Raw genomic sequence first — 14,692 nt, 5'->3', positions numbered from 1 at the left:
AGCTCACTTGCAATTTCATTTGCACCTCGGAGAGCTTTCTTATTCACCGACAAAAATAGACGAAGCCTCCGTATAGCAACTAGCAATTCGCCGGCCTCAAATGGATTTAATTACTGCCACAGTAGCACACCGGTGCGGAGGTGGAAATTTGACAGCGTGCCTTTTGACCTGAAGGTTGCAGGTTCAATTCCCATCTGTTATATCACAGTTGCAGTTCTTTCCTGTCATTGATTAGTCCAGTAGTTATCCAGCTGTGTACATTCAAGACGATCAGAAATGCAAATGCATGTATTTTTATCATATATTTTAAAATTGCTCTGGATAAAAGCAGCTGCTAACTGAATGTGATATTGTGTAAAGTAGTGTGTAAAGTTTTCTAAATTAGCACCCGGGACCAGGACTTTTATTTCACTTCACTAAAATATAAGCGTAGGCTAACAGAGCCACACTGGAGGGAAACATCGGTCTCTCCGCTGTAATTTAAGTGTGCATGGTCAGCTAGAGAGGGAGTCATTATTTTGGCTGCAATCCCTTTTGAGAGAGAAAAAATGATTTGGCTTGCATTAGTATAGTGAAGAGACGGAACAACGCAAATAATTAGCCATTTCACAATGTGTCAGACATTTTGTCTTTGATAACAATAAAGATACACCCCCCCCCCCCCAAAAAAAAAAAAAAAACTTATTGTTTGCCTTTATATAAAAAAGGATCAAAAGGGAAAACTTAATTAACAAAGCCATGCTGCCCTTTCGCTGGCATAAAATGGTGTCGTGTTGTATCTCAAAACAGTGAAGAGGAGGGTGTTTTTAAAACAATAGCTAGTCTTCCAGTTATGCCCTTCATAACATTTTGTAATGTCTAAATATTGTTCTGTTTTTTTAGCTTGGCAGCTTTTACACAGCTACAACCGACAACCAAAAACAGTTTCCCTCGCATTTGGAATCACCAGTTGTACTCCATTATTGTATTATATAATTTCACACACTGGCTTCCCAAAAATGCTGATTTGTATGCTGAAATGCTGAAATGTTAAGCTAAATTCTGAACACCACCACAAATGGTTGATCCACAGGTAGCATGTGCACCTAGGGCCAGATTTGTTCCAACACCTTTTTAAGGATTATGTGGTATTACAATAGTAAATAAAATAAAATAAATAAAACAAATAATGGTGTTACAGTGTAGAATTTCACAGTACAGTCATATCAGAGACACTTTTTGTATAGACTGATCCCATTACACATTGCTTAATGACCATGTGCTAGTTCTCACATTGTTTTGATCAATCTGCCAACCAGAAAACAAAAATGCTCCCTGTGACAAAAACAAATGGTGTTGATACCATATTACAGACAGATGTAAACTGAGTATATGTAGTATAAACTGATTATGACCATTAGTAAACCTATCCAATTTTAATTACATTTGAAATTATAGACTGGGTAAAAGCAGAATTTGTGGTAAGTTTATCTAGTTGAATCTAACCAGAATGCACTGTTGCTTTTTGTTAAACTGATAAACTCTTTTAATCTGCATCGGTAATGGCTGAACTTATTTTGACAACAACGCTTTATTCCCATATGGTATAAAAAGAAAAAGATTATGCACTTTGCAGTCAGATAAAATCATAGCCTTGGCCTATATTTTCTAAGCAAGGGAGGGAGAGAGGGAGGGAGGGAAGGAGAGAGAGAGATAGAGAGATAGTGAGAGAGAGAGGAAGAGACAGTGAGAGAGAGACAGAGAGAGATAGAGAGACTATAGTTACATTTCTGAAAGCGCCAAGAAGAATTAGCTAAGAACAAAGTAAGAAGAGTGTATTTTCAGATGTACAGTGAAAATGCCAGACTGAGAGGAAGAGAGGAACGCCGATCCTAAATCAGACAAAGAAGGCAACCGGTTCCAGGACTGGGGAGCTGTCTGACTTCTGAATTCTGTACCTTTTTATCTGAACGGCTCCTGTCACCCAGATTTATGGTGCTGAGGTCAGTGCTCATTTGGGCATTAATCTCCGTGACAACGTCTGTTGGCTTTTATAAAGACCTCCGTGTTATTTTGTTTCGCTTAGAGCTCAGAGTTGAATTACGCTACTCTAACAGATTTTGTGTATACATGCTTCATTGCCTCTTCATTTTAAAACACTTTTTTTTGGTTAGCGCCCAACAACGTGTAATACCTCTGGAATCTAATGAATTCTAATAAATTATGTTCGTGGAGAAATTGATTGCATTTATATAGCACCGTCCATAGTGGGGGCTGGCCCAACCAAGAACACTTAATACTCACCTTGGTGACGTGCGACAGCAGTTTTTGCTAAATCACCCAGATGCTGCAGTTATGGATCAGACACTGCTTGCGGCTGTGGCCCAAAACGGATCTGAAAATACCAGTTCGATGTGCTTTTTTAATGTTTGCATGATCATTGTACATATCCGATCTGTGCCACGTGAGCAAAAAATTAGAATTGGGTCACTTTTACCAGGCGATAAAAAGTCTTAGATGTCGCCCTTAGATACGAAACGAAAACTTATGCAGCACCAAGGGTCCTCAACCCACAGATGTAATGAATTTCGTTGTTACTCAGCATTTTATTGATCGACTAAAGCAGTTGATTACACAAACCCAGTACTGGGTTTGAATGGGTGGCTGATTTTAAAGTGAAAACAAATGACAGCAGACCCCGAGACTCTTCAGGACCAGGAGTGGTACTACCATAACTCCCAAGCAGAGAATGGAACTGCCGCTTTAATGTTCTTAATACACTGAATGTGATTTTGAAGCAGAAAAGAGGTCCTTCACCACAATACCTTTCAAGCACATGAAAGGTTAATGCCCCTTCCATTAAGCTGTTTGTGCAAGGAAGCAGGTGAAGTGAATACCTCAGCCACACTGAAAGGCTCTCATTAAGTGTCATACCTTTAAGTCAGATCACTTCTTTGCTAAATAAGCTTTACATGTTCATCCAGCCTGGGCCATAAATTATCCAGTTATCTGTTTTACAGTCAGAAAGACATAGGCCTACTTCTAGTGGTGGAAAAGTTAGCAGGCAAAGCCAAGGCCATAGTGTCCTGTCTACAGTAGTGTTATGGTGTATGGGGCAAACCGTTATTTCCGTTGAACAAACTGAAATTCAAAACTCCTCCGTCCACCAGGGAGAAAATAAGTTATTGGAGGTAAAATCAAATAGATGAATTCTTCATTCAACTGAATCAATTTTGATTTTCTTTAGAGGAGTGATGAAAAACGGTTAGGTGAATCTACCATAATGAAGCCACAGTGTTATTTTGGACAAAAGCTTCTTTGAATGCCTTGCGAACCAGCCTATCGTTAGTCAGTCTATCATCAAACGCAACCAATAGCCGGCGCTTTTGAGAGAGGGATTCTTGCTACTTTCCTACTGCCTCTCTCCATCGGGGAAGACTGGGACTTATCATTGGAACTGCGCGCTTCGCGGTAGTACTTTACTGTGGATTTTAAATTCACCACCTGCGTTTTCAAAACAGCCCGTTCGCTCGAGACAAACTACCAATAGAATCGACATGAACAGTCCGGTGTGCTGGGTTATCCTGATCGGGATGGCTATTCTGCTGCTTCAACAAGGTATGTTTTATAAAAATAGTTTTCTCTGTGATGCTTGGAATACGGGAAATGTGCATTACCTGTGGAAACTCATGTCTTTATTAGTTCTGTGGATGAAGGGAAATTACCTTAAACGTGACGTGACTATTAGCCTTGCGCTACTTTAAGCGCGCGCTAATTCTGTTGCGTAATGTTTGAAGTGCTTTTCTAGGAGTGATAGATAAACAAAGTGATTCGTTTACTGCGACTCAAGGACGCTAGCCAAAGCCCGTGGTTTGAATGCGTCTCTTAAAATGCAATACAAGGGCTGACATCTCCCCCACATTTCTTTAAACGTCTGTAGCCTGTTTGTAGCCTATGTATGCACATCTGTATTGTCTAGGGATTGGGACGAATAGGCTAACCGGGCTGTGCCTGGTACTTGATTTTCATGACGTAACTATAAACAATTGTTTATCAGATTTGTTTATTTATTTATTTATTATTATTTATTTTTTTGCCGATACACAAGCTCTCTGAGCTGTAGGGTTTATGTATGGTGCAGAACTGCGTTTTTTCTGCAGAAACCCCGAACAGAAGAGCAATTCACGCATTTTAAAACTGCCTGTCATAACAAAAAGTTAGTTAGTGGATTGTCTGTCCTTGCTGAAATGTGTCCAGCTGTTCTAAACTTAAAATGAAAGGACCGACATCGTCAATATTGTATCGTGTATAGTTGCTAGTCACCGGCTAATAATCCATTAAACCTTTCTTAAATAAGAATTAGCAAGTGGGTGTCCATTGACCTCGAGTTGGTAGAGGGCAATGCAACGCAGCTGTGAAATGCGCGGGTAGTTGTTTTTCGCTCCTAACGGATTGTCCAGGACCTTGATATTGTTTACCTCCCCTTTTATTAAAGTTTATCAAAGTATTGTATTGTGTGTTTGTTGTATGCCGTCAAATATTGGCGATGATTTTCCATAATATCACACAATATAATCCTGTAATTAAAATTTTATTACATTTTTTTTAGATTATAGCATTACCCCTTATTTGAACAATGCTTTTTTTGAGCCTTTTACAACCGCAGTAGGTATAATTATAATGACATGACGTGCTGTAGCTGGATCGTTGAGCATTTTTCAACATTGCGCGGGGACGTGTATTAAAACAGAGAACGGGAGAAAACATCAAATCATTATTCTAAAATGAAAAGAAAATTACATTGATTTACGGTGGTATGCAGTCTGTGATGAAAGCCATAATATATAAATAAATAAACATCTTCCTTACGCAGCCTTCTGTTCTTTCGTGGTTCAGTAATATATTGCCACTTGATGATAAGACACGTGAGGGAAATGTGTGCTCAGTCTTGCATCTCATCCGGTACTTGCACGTTTTAACCCCTTGTCGTTTACAGCGTTAAAGAATTGCGCCAAGGAGCGGACAAAATTGTAAATTGGATCACGTTAAACTGCAACAAGTCAGCCGCCTGACAGAGCTTTTTAGTGGCGGTGGTCAACCTAAAAAAACTAATCAAGTGAAGTCAAGTCTGGCAGATCAGCCTCCGCTGAAATGCTTTTGAGTTCGAGACTAGGGCACGGTCATAAAGCCACTGCACAAGTGGTTTATGCTGGACAGTTTATGCGGACTCGTTTTCACCCATATCACCAGAGGGCAGCAATGGAACTGGTCCGGGAGCTGTGTTGCCTGAATGCGGTGCCCCCGAGGTCCGTTTTTTAGAGGCTGCAGCTTTTTCATGCCCTCCCTACTTCGGGGCGAAGGCAGGAATTATCGTTCATTAAAGTGAAAGTCAGAGCAACATGTTTCTTGGCATCCGATTGTGCGGGTCGAGGATGCAGTTTACAGCGGTTAGGCAGCCTCCGCAGGAAGAGGAGAAGCTCACACCAGATGGCCTTTGAAACATCCCTCCCATCCCTAAGCCCGTCATATTCCACGGATCTTCCGTACCTCGTGAGAGCAGAAATCACGAGATGAACACGGTCTTCTGAAAAGCGGCCAACTTTTTGTATTTTATTTATTCACCGGATCTCACTTCCAAGTTTCTTGATTCAGTGATGCTCTTTAAAAGATAAGGCATTTCAGTCCTCCATCACAAAGGGGTTGATGGAGCCTCCATTTCAAGCAGTGTGTCAAAACAGTCATGATTCACTTAATTGTAGCAGTCAGTTAATCATTCAGTTACCATATAATTACAGCAGGTGGACGAGAGGAAATAACAGCACAGTGTTGACACTGAGCATGTTTGAGGCACAGATGATGCAGCAATGAAATCTTCACCAAGAACAAGTGAAATAGTTTTTTTTCTGTAAGGAGTTGGGCTTGTTGGGTTTACACCAAGCATTCCTCTCTGTGTCTTTAAAAAATATTGTTAGGAAAATAAAACCAGCTGTTTGCAGCTGTGGCATATATGTGAAAAACTGGGGCACCTGTGAATGTGATACAAGTAAATACATTCAGTGCTCTAAATTTAGTCATTAAATGTAATCTTTATTGTCAGTTGTTTTACTCTTTTTTATGTCCTATGTTCTTTGTGTGAAAACCTGCTTATCAAAAGATACCCTTACCTTGGCACTTGCAGAATTTGTCTGACAAGACAAATATACATTTTTGCATGTACTTGGTGTGCTTTTTGTAATTTCGTGACTGAGCTGCAGTTCATGTCAAAGCCCGGAATAGCATGCTGACTTCAGCCTTCAGAAATGTTTAAGCTGGTTGACTGAATAGTTGTAGTATTCCATGAGTTTTTTCCTGTTATTTTGTTTCGATGCATTGACGGCTTATCCTGTATGGCTGCAGTGGACCTGTATCTGCTACAGCTATTCTCAAATTGCCCGTGATTAATTGTGCTCGCAAAACAAAATGTGAAAAAAGTCATTTTCTTGAATGTGCAAATTGCCAGTATGGGGTAAGTACTCCTTGTGTAGTTGGCTGGTTGTTGGATTTGCTCCTCGTGCTTGAATTTCCCATGTGCGTGTTTTTAAAAAATTGCATATCATTGAGTCATCCACTTTTTCCGATTGGTTATATTTGCAGTGATCAGAACCTGCATTAAATCATAATTTAAATTGTGCTCACTGCTGTCTTCCGTATGCTAATCGTTTGTAATCTTGGTTGTGTGGTTTATAGACAAGTTCCGAGATGTGCAAAACACTTTAAATGCATCGGTATTCCATGTAGCAGTAGGATATTATTTTACTCTGTTGGCAGGTCTGGTAAACAGCACTTGCTGTTTATGGGTCCCTGTTTTCCTCTTCACCCACACCTGCAGTGGCATCATTGTAGTGTTTTGCTCTGATAAACACATCGTGGTCGCTATTGGTATTGTTAGTGACATATCTGTGTGGATTGCCAAACAATTGATGAATTTGGGCACCTGGAAGATGACTGCTGAAGTTGTAGTTGACAGGCCAGATGGTCATGTGCTCAAGATTAAGTACAGGGCTCGCAGAAGTGGGTGCAACTTTTAGTAGAGGATTCTGGAACACAGAAGTGTTGAACTGAACGACTGACATGTTTGCTATTTAGCCTACCAACGCTGTCACAAGTTAAAAAAGCCGAAGTTGCAAAAGCGATTAAAAGTGGAAGTGATAATTCCAGGGAATGTGACACAACAGTGGAACATGAGGAGACAGAAGTTAAGTCAGGGGGAGGGGAACTGGAGACAGAATGTAGTTACCTGAATTCTGCTGTCACAACTGTACTGGGCTGGTAAAGTTAATGCTTCTAGTCAAAATGACTGGCAGAATGAACTATGGGAGGTTTGATGCTACAGAAGCTCAGTCTTTGTGCAGTGGCATGCTAGGCTGCAGCTGGTCTTTTTTGTTTTTGCCTTTGTAGTGCCTAAAAATCACTGGACCAGTACAGCATTGGTCCCAAATCGTAGCATAATCTTGCCTCACTTTGGTCCCATATCGTAGCATAATCTTGGCTCAATGATCCATGCATCCATCACTCATTTGGAGGGCTGAAGGAAGTGGGGAGCGGGGGGGGCGGGGGGTTGGATGAGTTGGATTGTGAAACATTCATATACGAGCTGTCATTTCAATTGATTCCTTTTGAAAAGTCTCCAAAGAGGTCTTAAAAAATTCATGATCAAATTTGTTTCCAATTGCTTGAAAAACATATAACAAATGATATATTTCACATTTGGCAGGGAAAGATGAAAATGGAAAACAACGTGCTGTCAAAATGGGGATAAAAATTGTGAGTAGCACTTATTGTGGAACTCTGGGGCCATATAAAAAAGGAGAAAATATAATTAAAAATGTAATTTCTACCCTTTCATAGTGTCATTTTAGCACGGTTGTCATGGTTATTTGAAAGATGACCATATATCTACAGAAGGTAGAAAAAAAGAGATAACTCGGATTCTAAACATAAATAGCATATCAGCCTGAGCTTGACATCATTGCGCAAGATCATCATTCCCCCCTGTGGAAATCTCTCATTTTCTGTGGAAACGGTCGACGTCCACTGATTGCGCTGTAGAACAGTAATGGCCGTTCTTCCAGTATCATTAACAGGCTTCGAAGAAAGGCCGGTCCCCTTCTTCTTTAAAGTAGTGCTTATTCAGCTCGGGAAGATTCAGCCTCATTGGACGGAATGAGGTTTGGCCTCATTCTTCTGAATGTGACACTTCCCTAGCGCCTCACTGCGCATGTTACCATGTTATTAGATACGGCTGATATCTGTGAATCATTGATATTTGTTGCTGGCCAGATGTGAGATTACCGCTCTGTCCCTTTGTATGAAATGGACGGAGGGGTTTCCTATTTTCCAAGTGATAAATATGGGGGCTGGCTAGTCGCTTATCACTTTAGCGTGGTTGTGGTAGTCTTGATCTGAAATGTTGATGCCGTTCTCTTATTTACTAATTTTATTTAAAAAATACATATGGACTACAAGTACGTGGACAAATAATGAAATGCACTTTTATTGCACTTATGCTGCATGTGCAATGTGATGGCTGTGCAAGCATTGCTTATATTCAGTAAGAATTAATACATAAAGCATAAGGCATTTGTGACTTTGCGGGCTACCTGTTCAGTTATAATGTACTCATTTATTTTTTGTATTTTGTATATTGCTTTAATAGATGTTCACTTCTTACCTGAAGGTTTTTTCCTGTTTTTGTTAAATGATTTGCCTTCTACCTGGCCCCATCTGTGCAGGCAACATGTCAGTATCTTTTAATTAATCAGCCAATAAACATTTAGCGTGCTGCTCGCCCAAAAATCCGCCGGGTCGAATTGAGAACAGGACAGGGAAATGCATTACGCCGTTCTGAATTTGTTGGCTGTACACGGCGGTTAACTGCCACTGTGTGCATTTAACAGCGTAGCGGAAATGGCCCAGGAGTCCGGACGGGAGGAAGGGTGTAAAACGCTGGGCCAGCACGGGCTCAGAATCTTTATTCGTGCGACTGTGGCGGTATTACCTGGCCCCAGAGAACCAGCCTGCTCGTGACTGGCTCGGGGACTGTGGAACTGACGAACGGTACAGAATTTCTAAATCTTTAGCTCTGTCGAGGCACATCAATACCGAAGACTTAGTATTTTAAACCTTTCTCCAGCATGCTAGAAACCCGGTAGTGTAAATGCTAGGGCTGCGCTCAAAATATTGACACGGCACTCAGTTGTAACTTGCCTTGTGACGACCTGCATATCCATACTCTGATTGTCACTTCAACGCATCGTTCAATTTGAGCTGAGCAATACGACTGCTATTTTGAAATGATGTTTCCGAAGAGTGGGCGTAAGGATTCATAACCGTGTTCTTTGTTTATGATGTATTTTTGTGCAAGCTCGCTTTACTTCAAAGGCTTTTGTTCTTGGCTGGAATTGTATAGCCTCTTTGCATTGCTTTAATCTTTACAGAAACAACAGTTGTACTAAATTGTGTTTTCTGATCTGATTTGTTTTGTTTAAAAACTTTCAGGATTCGCTTCCCCTCGTGTATCGGTGTATGTGCTGTGTTGCGAGGCAGGTAGTACCTGGCAGTGCCGAGCCAGTAAAAACAGTAAAAATGTGGCCACCATTTCAGTTCCCATAGTGCAATCAAGGTAAAAGAAAAAAAAAGAGCAAACTTCAAGCTCTGTTATTAGACTTGTCAGGGGGAGTGTGCATGTGACATGCACCCTGTGAAAGGAAAAGCTGAGAATAGAGTGGGAACGAATGCAGAGGCACCTCTTGCTCGTGTCTGTTCTGCAAGCTGTTCACCTCTTTCTTGATTCCTTGAAAGAGGAATGTCTTGTGTCTCTGGTGCAGAGCCACAGAACCATGGGCCTGCAAGGACAGATTCTCAGAGCTGGAGAGGCCAACTCCGTGCTTCTGTATGTATGCAGTACATACACAGTGTGTGCACATATGAGAGGCTGTTTAAGCCATGAATCATACTTACTCTCACACACACCATTATACTCTCTCACACACACCATCATACTCTCTCACACACACCATCATACCCTCTCACACACACCATCGTACTCTCTCACACAGCACTATACCCTCTCACATACATAATTATATTCTCTACCATTATACTCTCACACACCATTATACTCTCTCTCTCACACACACCATTATACTGTCTCACACACACCATCATCGAGAATAGTAGTATGTGTGAGAGAGAATGATTGTATGTGTGAGAGACTACAGTGGAATGTGTGAGAGAATACTAGTATGTATATGAGAGTTTCATTGAAAAAAGGATGATAGTTTGATTGAAACGGAAGGCAGTTTAAATGATCAGTTCCTGATTGGCTTAAAGCCTTCACACAGACAAGGCCCGCCCCCTCTCAGTGGCACCTCAATCTCCAGTTTATATGTGATGGAAAACCAGTTTTAAATCTGACATTGCTCGTGAAGTTGTCACCCATTGTGTTCTTTATGAGAAAAATCATGTAAAACAATAACATTGAAAAACTTGCAGGAATGAAAGCGAATAAAAACAAAAATTCTGAGAGCACAAACACCAATAACAACTCACAAAACAAGTGTGTGGTAAATGTGATAGTATTGCAATTCACTACCATTATGCTATAGGAAAAACCACGCTGGCAGTGACCTGTCGAAACAGCAGCAATAACAATGTTTATCCGAAATTTATAGCAGTAGTAATTGGGTAAATGAAATACAAATCTGTTCTCAACCTGTTTTCTATCTCACATAAACCTGACATTGCTTGCAAAGTTGTCATCCATTGTATTCTTTACTAGACAAATCAAGTAAAACAATTACATTGAAAAACGTGCAGGAATGAAACGGGAATATTTTAACTGAGATGCTTTTAGCACTGTTTCAAGAAGGTGAAACAGAAATGTGTAGTGGGATGCTGGAGGTGCTTTAAGCCTTGAAACCTGCGATTTTACAGGTTTTTCAATGTAATTGTTTTTTGTAATTATGTAATTATGTAATTATGTAATTATGTCCACCAACGGCCTCTATTACCAGCACTGGCTAGTCAATAGCTAGAATGGTAGCTGGCTGGTTAGGATGTAGCCACCACTGGCCTCTTCTGACATGTTTTGGCACTTCTCCAGAACCATACACCTTGCTATTGTATTAACAAAGCTAGTTGAATTTAAAGTGGTATTAAAACTAACTTGATTTAGATGCTCCCTGTCAATTTGAAAGCTGGAGGGTCTGCTGAGTGGGGGCAGGCCCTGGTGTGTGTGAAACAGTATAATGGTGTGTGTGAGAGAGTATGATGGTGTTTGTGAGAGAGTATAATGGTGTTTGTGAGGGAGTATAATGGTGTTTGTGAGAGAGTATGATGGTGTGTGTGAAAGAGTATGATGGTGTTTGTGAGAGAGTATAATGGTGTGTGTGAGATAGTATGATGGTGTTTGTGAGAGAGTATAATGGTGTTTGTGAGGGAGTATAATGGTGTTTGTGAGAGAGTATAATGGTGTGTGTGAGAGAGTATAATGGTGTTTGTGAGGGAGTATAATGGTGTTTGTGAGAGAGTATAATGGTGTGTGTGAGAGAGTATAATGGTGTTTGTGAGAGAGTATAATGGTGTGTGTGAGATAGTATGATGGTGTTTGTGAGAGAGTATAATGGTGTTTGTGAGAGAGTATAATGGTGTTTGTGAGAGTATGATGGTGCGTGAGAGAGGAAGTATAATTTATGGCCTAAACAACCTCTCATATACACACATGCACGCATGCACACATACAGACAGACAGAAAGACACACACGCACATGCATAAACATGAGCACACACACACACACACAGTGACGTTTGCATTTTTTAAATGTCTTTTTTTAAAAAATTGTGCCTAGTTTTCGTAAAAAAAAGAGAAGATTTTCCAATTGCATTTTTTTTCTCTAAGCATTTCAGACTGCCAGAAAGTACTCTTTTACTCGTGTAAATGGTCACAACCCCTTGTCCTTTGTCATGCTCATTGGTTGTAATTGCTTAAGGCACAGACTGGCTTGCACTTTAGCTGAGCTTACCGGAGCTACTCTCTTTCAAACCCTACCTCTCCGACACTCTGGGCCATGAGCTTCTGGCCGTGCCCTTTTTGATGGAAGGCTCTGGAGGGCCTGTGCAGATGAGGATATTTTATGAAATTTCACAGGTCGCTTAAGGCCGGGATTACACCAGACGCAGAGTTTGTGTAGCGGGAGCGAGGCTTGCCGGTCAGGTACGCTAGGCATAGCGGGCACTTTGTGCTCGCTCCGGGGCTTGTGTGGCAGCTGTAATCTACTAGCATGGGCGCCGCGTCCCAAGTAGTTCCGGCCAAAGTCGTGGATAGATCAGTCTAGGACCCTTTTTTCTGATTTAGGATTTGATCCTTTGGGTATCTTTTTTGGTACAGGAAACCATGACACTATCCTCTTATTATGCCTAGACAGTTCTGGCAATTAACCAGAAAATTTGACATGCATATTTTGACAATGTAACAACGGAGCCGGTCAGTCCATATGGCAAGTGTAGATAATAAAAGAGACTGAAATACTTAAGTTTTACAGTTTTACATTCTTTCCCCTTGCTGGTATAAATAAGCGCAGTTTTACATGAAATACAAATAAATAAATACATAAATAAACAATCAAATCTGAGTGAGTTCCCCAGAGGAAATGGCTTGGGGGCCTGTGGAAATGTGCTTCTATAGGCAGAGCGGCTGCAAAAAATCTGGAAAGGATAGCCACGTGCTGCCCCTGTTCGAAACTGCTAGAATCTGAAAAACCCACATCTGCACAGCTTAGCCCAGAACACCCTCTCCCAGAGGAGCCTTTACGCAGCGCCACTGGTCGGGTCACGCACTGCAGTTGCTCACATTATTGATGAGGTGCAGCTGCTGTAATGGCTGCAAGGAGAGAGCTGTCCGTGGTGCTGCAGTGCAATTGTGAGTGAGGAGAGTACTGTCCATGGTGCTGCAAGACACTAGTGAGTGAGGACGGCGCTGTCCGTGGTGTTGCAGGACCGCATTAAGTAAGGCCAGCGCTCTCAGCGATGCTGCAGTACTCCTGTGCGTCAGGACCATGCAGCAATGCTTCCTCTGAGTTAGGCCAGCGCTGTCCAGGGTGCTGCAGCACTTACACGTGTAAGCGCAGTGCTGCACAGTACTCTGTTAATGATTGGGCTAAAGTACTTTTTCACGCTAAAGGTAGTTTTATACATTATTAGGCTGCTCGGTCACACCGCTGTCTGTGCAGGGCAGGCAGTGAGGTCTGGGGTCTGAGAAGACGCTTGTGCTGAGAGCAGCCCTGTCTGATGCTGCATCACACCACACACGGTCACACCAGTACTCATGCTTTTATAGCACTAAAATTCTTAACATAGAACGCTTGGATGTCGTGAAAGTAGTTTAAGATGACTGTAAATACACTAATGTGTACTGTGATGCAGTGGTCAGAAATGTCTTTTTTCTGTTTTGGAATTCCTGTGTTGGAACGTCTGTGTACTGGAATTCCTTCATTTTCCTCCGTGGCACAGATCCCATGGGATGTTAAAATATCTCCTTCCGTTGCTTGAATCTATGGCTTTACACTGGCCACCTTTTGAGATTAATCTTTTTGGTTTGATAGTGGTTGTGGTTTGAGAATGTATCGTTCTAGGTATATTGCAGGGTAGGAATGTGGTATGTGCTATTCTGATCTTCGATTACAGATATTCTGCCAAAGTGTACACCTGTAACTTAATGGCAGAGTAGGCATTGGTCTCTCTGGTAGACTATTGCCTGTTGCCTATATTCATGTATCTATGTATGTATGTATGTACGTATGCATGTGTGCACAGATATATTTTGAATTTTCAAAGGTAACAATATATATCCTGGTATATATTTGTTCCTCCTAATTTCAACAGAGCATGCTTTAAAAGGAATAGAAGACTCATGGCTAGTGACTGCTTGGGGAAGAATACACCCATGTGTTTTTATTGGAGACTCAGTCACATTGCCTGAAGTAACAACCGCAAGGGTTAGCAAGCAGTGTTGCAATCGGTGTGAACACTGTATTTTCCTGGGCTCGACATTAAGGATTTTTTTGTTGGCGTTCTGCTTGCCCCTGGTATATTTACATTGGTCCAGCTGCCAAAATAAATATAATCACTTTTTAGAGGAGATTATACTTACTATTTGCTTGAAAAAGTGTCAAAACGCCATTCTGCAGTGCTGGTTTAAAAGTCCTTTATAAAACATGAATCTGCCAGTCGCCCCCGTGAAATTGTGGATGACTTCTTTGCCTGAGAGTTCTGAATTTCGAGGTGAGACACTTGCAGTTTAACTGAGGGAAAAACAATTACAGCAGACATAATAATCGTTTCAATGTTACTTCAGTAAATGGCTGTTTTATCTTACGAGTAAATATCTCAAAACAATTGAGACTTTAGTCGGTACAGATATTTATGAATGATCAAGTTTAGGTTAATTAGGCGTATGCAAGTGTTGGTACGAGAATGAATGAATGATAAAGCTGTAATGTTAGTTGATTGATAGGCAAGTTTCAGTAGCGAGAGGACACAGTGGTCACGCTAGCCAATGGAATGCTGCCAATGGAATCTCTGGACCGTGGAGCATTTCAAAATCTGTATTTTTTTTACACCAATCCACTGCGTTCTGATGAAAATAATTATTTTGCTATGATATGCCAACTCACAA

At 41.1% G+C, this 14,692-nt stretch overlaps 1 protein-coding gene across 6 annotated transcripts in view; it reads left to right on the top strand.

Annotated features, from left to right (window-relative positions):
* The first annotated feature begins 3,367 nt into the window (after positions 1-3,367).
* The window catches only part of LOC118208925 (protein CEPU-1-like), a 255,339-nt gene continuing 244,014 nt past the window's right edge, over positions 3,368-14,692 (top strand). For 2 of the 6 annotated variants that reach the window (XM_035383918.1, XM_035383913.1), the window contains exon 1: positions 3,375-3,597. In XM_035383918.1, the coding sequence (XP_035239809.1) occupies positions 3,537-3,597 (61 nt within the window). In that variant the 5' untranslated portion in view covers positions 3,375-3,536. Of the gene's footprint in view, positions 3,598-14,692 lie in introns of all 6 variants that reach the window. The other 4 variants (XM_035383912.1, XM_035383915.1, XM_035383919.1 and 1 more) reach the window with 4 other exon arrangements.

The sequence above is a fragment of the Anguilla anguilla genome, chromosome 12 (genome assembly GCF_013347855.1).
Source record: "Anguilla anguilla isolate fAngAng1 chromosome 12, fAngAng1.pri, whole genome shotgun sequence".
Classification (NCBI taxonomy): Eukaryota; Metazoa; Chordata; class Actinopteri; order Anguilliformes; family Anguillidae; genus Anguilla; species Anguilla anguilla.
Note: the sequence above shows the minus strand (reverse complement) of the source record. Positions and strands in the feature narration are given on the sequence as shown.